The sequence below is a fragment of the Penaeus japonicus genome, unplaced genomic scaffold (genome assembly GCF_977035675.1).
Source record: "Penaeus japonicus unplaced genomic scaffold, GWHDUDI00000001_assembly GWHDUDI00000010, whole genome shotgun sequence".
NCBI classification, from domain to species: Eukaryota; Metazoa; Arthropoda; class Malacostraca; order Decapoda; family Penaeidae; genus Penaeus; species Penaeus japonicus.
The window spans coordinates 9,526,648-9,534,147 of NW_028234412.1; the positions used below are offsets into that span (position 1 = coordinate 9,526,648).

General features: G+C 33.3%; 1 protein-coding gene across 20 annotated transcripts in view; it reads left to right on the forward strand.

Moving 5' to 3' along the window:
- The window catches only part of nSyb (neuronal Synaptobrevin), a 38,580-nt gene extending 34,314 nt beyond the window's left edge, over nt 1–4,266 (forward strand). For 13 of the 20 annotated variants that reach the window (XR_015191308.1, XR_015191311.1, XR_015191313.1 and 10 more), the window contains exon 7: nt 1–1,900. This exon is cut by the window's left edge and continues 369 nt beyond it. Coding sequence is in view for 4 of the 20 variants with exons in the window: in XM_086540639.1 (XP_086396765.1) it covers nt 854–879 (26 nt within the window). In the remaining 16 variants the exon portion in view is untranslated. Of the gene's footprint in view, nt 1,901–4,199 lie in introns of those variants that run through there. The other 7 variants (XR_015191309.1, XR_015191312.1, XM_086540639.1 and 4 more) reach the window with 2 other exon arrangements.
- The last annotated feature ends 3,234 nt before the right edge of the window (nt 4,267–7,500 follow it).

Below are 7,500 nucleotides of genomic sequence, written 5' to 3' on the forward strand. Positions count from 1 at the left end.
AGTCGTTCCCCAAGCCCGGAGAACTCAGGGGTGGGTACGGTCCAGACCCTCCCGTGGTGAGCTGGGCTTGAACAATGTGTGTCTGTTGGCTAGGGTGAGTGTGTGGTGTTGCAGCCCTCTTAGGTTCTTGTTTAGGGTGTGTCCAGTGCCCTCAAACAACCAACCTTGGGGTTCTGTGTTTCCATATGAAAGTTGCCCTCTGTCTGTATTCCATATTTATTTAATCTGTAGTTATGATTTTTATTAATTTAGTGTTGTTAGTGTAAGTATTATTATGATTTTTTTTCAGTTTATTATGATTTTTCTTTTTGCCGAATGAGGGTTGTTCCAGATTTATGATTTGCATGTGCCTTAGTTTCCATTATGTCCAATACAAGCTGTCAGAATCATATAGTTAAGGCTAGAACAGTTATGTCAGCTTTCTCTCACTCTTGGCTTAACCTGTACAGTTTTAAATCTTGATGTTCTGGCAAGGTGTGTAAACAAGTAACTATGACTAGATATTTTCCTCCTTGTATAGTGTAGCATTCCTGCTCATGTTAATTGCCAGAGTTCCTTAATGTGTCAGTTGTTAATAATACTACAAATGTTGACACAGTCTACAGTCACTAGCATAAGATATATCACGTAAGATCACGTAAGACTTGCTTTAGTACTTAGGAAGTAGATGGTAGGAAGTGAAACTTTCAGTACTTGTACTAGTCAGCTTTCACCCACTGATCTCATAATGCATAGGACTTAAGACAGACAGCTTGTGTTGTACTTATCTTCGTCTAGTCTCTTGTGTCTGTGGAACCTTCTGTTAAATCTGAGTTGTTTTTATGTTTTGTTTTCTTTTTATTTTCATTCCTAGTTTGGGCCACGAGCAGCTCCGAGTGAAGATCAACAGCCACCGTACCAAGCCAAGGAGAACTTAATGCTGAAACCATGGAATGAATGTACAATATTAGGTTTTGGTTGATTGCCGCTATGTACATAATAGGGAGCCTCTATGTCAACCTTTGTATCAGTGTAGTGGTGGAAGTATCAGATAAGGATGTTCACTAAATGGCTAGTATGTTATCAGCAGATTCAATATTTCAAACTTAGATCAAGCAGTTAATCTTTTTAATATTTTCTGCATCATGAAGGTAGGAATATAGCGACAGTTTTGTCTCATAAAAAGCAGACGTACCTATTGTATTTCATTTTTCATTATGAATATCTCCCTAGTCATTTGGAACTGATATATAAATATATGAATATATATATATATACTTCATTTGATTAATTATCCTGATGCCTTTCTGTAATATTTTATATGTAAAGGGCATTTCCAGAATGTGCAGTGGTTATCATGTTATATGGCTTTGTCACCCCCCTGGAACAGCCCTTGGTGCATCATTCCTCAAGTTTGCGTGTACCAATTTTAATGTTTTCCACTCATTTGGCAAAGGGAAGATCTTCAGCTTCATTCACCAGAACCAAAGAGAGGAAGGACCAGTGGCCGGTGCCCCCCACGGCGCATGATTGGCCCAATCTTACTGACGCCGTTCCTTTGCGATGGTTGGAATACGTGCCTTCCGCAGTTGCTTGTAAATTGTTACAAGTCCACAGGTCCTTCCTCTTTGGTTAATTTATTTTTAGGTGCATAGACCAAATGTATCTTTACTTATTGATTAGGGGATTCAGACTTGGATAAAAGTGAATGTGGAATTGTATTATAATAACCTAAAGATGTTAAGAATTGTTAGAGATGTGTGAATAATAGGCTATATATAACCACATGTTTGAATCCAGAAGCCTAATGATTATAAACACTATTATAAATTCTTTAGAGTCCAACATATCTACTGCTCTGTAGCAATGTATCTAAAGGAATATCACTCTGTTAAACGTGAAATATAGTGTGTTTATGTCATTTCCTTTTTTTATTTTTACCTTCATTATTTTTGCCTAAAACCATGCTATGGAAATAATGACAATCATTTTAAGCTATTGTTTCTTAAAGTTAGGGAATCGGTTCCTGATAAACAGGATTATTCAGCATTAATGTAAAACACTAATTTTGCAACAATCCACAATTGGAACATTAGTAGATTTAATGGAATCTTAAGATTAAATTATAGTTTAATGTTATCAAATTTCTTCTACCACCTAATGACTATGATATTGAAGGGTGTTACAGAAGAGAGTTTGTCAACAAAAAATTCTAAAGTGCTGAATAGTCCTGCTTATTCTTATTTATTTTATTTAATGAAATAATTTGTCAGATAAAGTATATAAATAAAATCAAACCATTTATCCTAGAATTAGATGATATTTAGTAACTTATAGGCAGTAAAATCGCATTTTGTAGCTGATTTGATTTTCAAATATGGTAAGAACACGTACTGCCTGTCATCATTGATAAACTATTTTATACAAGACAATGATATTGTGAAGACAACCCTGGAGCTTCATGACAAGTTGAAGAAATATAATAGGGGAAATAAGGGTTAAGAGACCATGTAAAGGGGTAATCGGGATTGCATATCTTTCAGGTGCTCTTGAAAGCCGAGAGCAAAAGTTTACTTGCTAATTGGCCTTTTCTTCTGCATTTGCATCAAATTATTTCCAATATTCCACACCGAATTCTCATTACTGTTCAATAGTTTTTAATGAAAATATTTCTGGTGTGCAAAAGCAGTATGCATATTTAAGGTTGTGATTTTCCAAACACTGATTAGCCTTGAATTAGTTCATAGTTATGACATGGTATCGTGTACACTTTCACAGAGGTAACATGGTTTGGTGAGCAATGCTTGTATAATATAATTCAAAAATATATAATATTATACTATGTCTTAATGAGCAATAATGATGAATGAAATGCCCAAAGGTCTATCAATGTTATATGAAATTAGCATTCTGTAAACCAAAATAGTAGATAACTTAAGTTGATTTTCTCTCAAGTTGTTAAAAATGTGCTAAAACTAAGGTTATTATTTTGTAGTAACCGACACAATCATGCCAATTTGAATTTTTGGATAAAAGTTTTAAAAAATTTTAAGTTTAGGCAAATTATGTTGCAATATCAATAACATATATATAATGAGTTTTTGAAGCGTATTTCTTCAATGATTTTGGGTTGAAACAAATTTCCTCCCTTGAAGAAGTCTGTTATAAGTTTTCTCTCCTTGTTAACCCCTCTGTGGGAGCTCACATAATATTAAAAATGTATCAGGGAGGGCAGGATATGTAATCTTGCAGTTTACAGTTTCACAAGCATTTTTAATTGGCTGAGCTGGAAATTAGTCACCATTATTTGGCATCCCTTATCTCTTACCAGCCATTCCCACTTAGTGTTTAATTAATGTTTAGATTAATTTAAAATGTGCCCTTTGAATGATGTAATATGTAGCCTATCTGGGAGGGGATAGAATAGCTTCCATTCACTGTTTCAAAAAAACTTGTGCTGTTCTTTTCCCTTTCTGATTTCCATTTTTTTTAAATGATACAGTGAGACAGTAATCCATAAAGACTTATAGTCTGTGCCCCGATATAATGCTCTCCTTTTCTTTTTTTTGTTCCTGTAAGTTCAGAGTATCTTCAATTCTGTATTTCTTCAGAGTCAGTTGTTAGTCTTCTTTTTCCTTCATAACAGCTGCTTCTACTTTTTATTTGCTTTTTCACCAAGTGTCATGATTATCATGATAATATTTTTTTATTACTGTTTCCTATTTTCTTTCCTTAGTTTTTATCTTTCATGATTTGCTTGTCATTATTTTTCCTTCTCACATTCTTCCTCAACCTGAGAAATGCAACATACAGCTTTTGCTGTAGTCTAAGGCAATTTCAAAATATAGCATTTACTTAAGGGATTTCAGAATCTCATGTCAAAATTCCCCCATATGTATATCTTGTCTCATAACACAAAGTTGTACCTTTCATATTTTGTCATTTGAATCATGCCCTGAGGGAGGCCAGGTTCCTTAACTTTGTGGTTCTTGGGTTGCTTTATCATCTTTCTTCCGAGTCTTCCTCTCCCTATTTTTGTTATTTTTTTTCTTCACTGTGCTCTCTATCTCCATTTTTTTTTTACCCCTTTTACTATTTTTCCTTACTTTTTGCTGGCTTTCTCATTCATCTCCCTAAAAAAAGTTTTTTATTTCTGTTGCTCAGTTTCATTTCTTATTTTTTAACAGAGTTCCTTGTTCTTTTTAAAACTATTCCTTTAGACAATAACAGAGACACAGACAGGTTCAAGAGAGTGTGACTGATTGGCCAAGACCACAAGATATCTCAGCTGGAGAAGACAGGAAACCACATGGACAGAGCATCATGGACAGAGCGCCGTGGACAGAGTTGTAGACAGAACATCATGGACAGACGTCATGAACAGAGAGTCGTGGACAGAGCGTCACATATCACCAAAGTTTTTCAGTCACACTATCGGTTAGTATGCAACTGGGTATTACTATAATCGGATGCTCAAACATGTCATTAGAGTCAGTTAGATTCAGAATGGAACTAGTCTTTGTAATAATTTGAAGGTAATACAAAATTATAAAAAGATGATAATGGTAATGATATGGTTATTGTCATGATAATGATAAGAATGAAAATATTCTGTAAACCTTTTTTGATATTTGTTTACATTTACCATAACTTATGCTTTCTTCTTCACATTGAGTTATTAAAAAAAAAAAAAAATTGTTACAGAACAGAAATCAACTTTAATTTGTTTTAATGTTATAAGTGCATTGTCAAGAAAATTAGCAGATCAGTGTCATAATTAAAAATGTAGCTTTTTATTTGATAGATGTCTGTAACAACATTCTTGTTATTTTTTTATACACATTATACATATACATATGTATGGAATACTTCACTTTAATCTACCTTGAACTTGTTAAGTTCTCTAAGTAGACTTGATTTTATTTCTTTAAAAATAAAATATATATTATATTGCCAGTAAATATGGAACAACAAATTTTCCCTAGGGTCATACCAATATTTCTTTCATAGATTAAATTTATATATAGGTTAAATGCAGCAGATTTTACTGTAAATCTTAGTTAGTTGTTCTATTGATTCGTCCTACTGATTGTGATGAATTGTTGTTACTAATTGAAATATTTATAGTGCATCTATATCTACAGAATCGAGAAGACATCTAGCAGACATATTTGGAGCCGCTTCCTAGCTTGATTAAGATGAAGGGAAATATGTGCTTACGTCCAGTGATCTTATTTTCAAGAAGCCATCAAATACGCAGTTCCTTTTTATAATGTTTACTTATTGTTGGTCATTAGCTGTTATGTTAAGTTAAAGAGTATTTGGATGTAATGTGATGTGATGATTAGGTGGATGTCAATGCAGAATACTTGTTTCTATATGTATAAATACATATATAATAATACATACAAAATACATACTTCTTGGTTACATATTTGCTAAGGTATTTTTGCCTTCTTGTGAGCGGATAGGAATGTGAATAATACATGGTAATCTATGAAATTAACATCTTCGCTTAAAAAAAACATTTTCATACCCAATGTTCAGAAGTCATGAGAAATTTATCATATGGAATAAACTTATTGAAGAAATGGAATTATTTATTTAACCCCAATGAAATGGCTAGGTACTGTATACATTTTCATAGCATAGTACAAGATCAAACTATTTATTTTTTAAATTAATGGAGTATTAATGTAAGGTGGTTACATCAACATCAGATGTTAATTGTGATACTGGTATAGTTTTAAAGTGTAGTTAATGGAAAGGATTTTTTTCTCTATTTATTGTGAAGACATGTGAATATAAAAACAAATAAGATGAAGTTCAAATAGATGGTAATCTGCCTTATATTTGAAATGTTTGGATAGTTTATTATTTTAGCATTTTGTGAAGTAATACTGACTAGTTTCCACGTCATTAAGTATTACACTTTTTGATACTTTCTTTTTAATGGTATTTATAAAGGAAGTGAGATTACAAATGAATAAGGTATTGGAATTCAAGTAAGCAGATCTCTAATGATTTATGTAACTTTATTCGCCCTTTAATTATTTGAAATTAAAATGAAACCTTCGAAAGATTTCACATTATAAGGCTGCCCGGTTATCTGAAATGAGATGACAACTGAGACATAGAGACGTGATTAAAGGATTAATCTAAGGGCGTAACTCGTTTTCAAGCAATTAACAGCTTAGAGATTCCAATTCGTCAGGCATTGCCCTATCTACCTCGCAGAAAGTATGGTGATGGATATCTTGATGGGTCTTACAACAAATTATCATAATCCTAATGAAATATTGTCAGCAGTGTGATTCCCAGTTTCCTCTAACGCAAGATATGCCAATAGAATGTCTCGTGAAGCAATGTCAGTTATGCTGTGTGTGCGTGTGCATGTGTGTGAGTGTGAGTGAGTGAGTAAGTGAGTGAGTGAGTGAGTGTGTGTGTGTGTGTGTGTGTGTGTGTGTGTGTGTGTGTGTGTGTGTGTGTGTGTGTGTGTGTGTGTGTGTGTGTGTGTGTGTGTGTGTGTGTGTGTGTGTGTGTGTGTGTGTGTCTGTGTCTGTGAGTGTGTGCGCGCGCGCGCGCCACTGTGGTACCCTCTCCCCTAAAGAAAAGGAAAAACCTCCCCTATTCGCAAATTAACACTACTTTTAAACTCGTATCGTTGAAACGTTTCAAATTAAAGAGGGTGTGTCAATTTCCACAAGGGACTTAAATAAAGGACAGATGTCGCGTAATCGTTCAGTATATGGCTTTCTTAGGTATTATATCAGCTCTAGGATGTAATTTAGTTAATAATTAATTTTCTCTGGTGACTGCTATTCTTTGTTGAATATGCAGAATCTTTTCAATTATTGGTTACTCTCATCTCTATGTATTTATTATTTGTTTTTTGTCCTTTTATTATCCATTATAAAATGTGCGAAAACGATATTTCTCATATTCTATGATTAACCAAAAATTGCGTTTAAATAAATAGAAAACTTAATTAATCCTATTGCATAAAAATTGGTTACATTAATCAGTTAACACGAGGCAAACTGATGGACACAAACAATACAGTAAAGCAGATCATTTAAAGATAAAACATTTTATCTTCGATGCCAATCTGTTGACGCGGCAAATATTCAATATTCAATTAATTCTACCTTCGATGAGATAAATCGTGTATATTACAAACCCCATTAAATCAACCATATGATTCAATATTCATGAAAAGTATGTAGCACACTAATGCATAAGATTTACAATAGCTTAGCAATAGTAATGAATTACATTAGTTTGTCAGTTTTAGAGCTTGCCATTAGCAAAATTATATTTTTTTAAATATTTTCGTAATTACCGTAGAATATAGTATCTTCGAAATGGTTTCCTCCATGGGCGACTAGGACAACCAAGGCTAGATCATGTCTATAAAAATCCGGTAACGCTAACAATGAGGTTATAACTGATATTTTCATTTAAATGACTTTGAAGTATTGACAATTTATTTTCATTGCTACTTCAACGTCTTTGAAAATG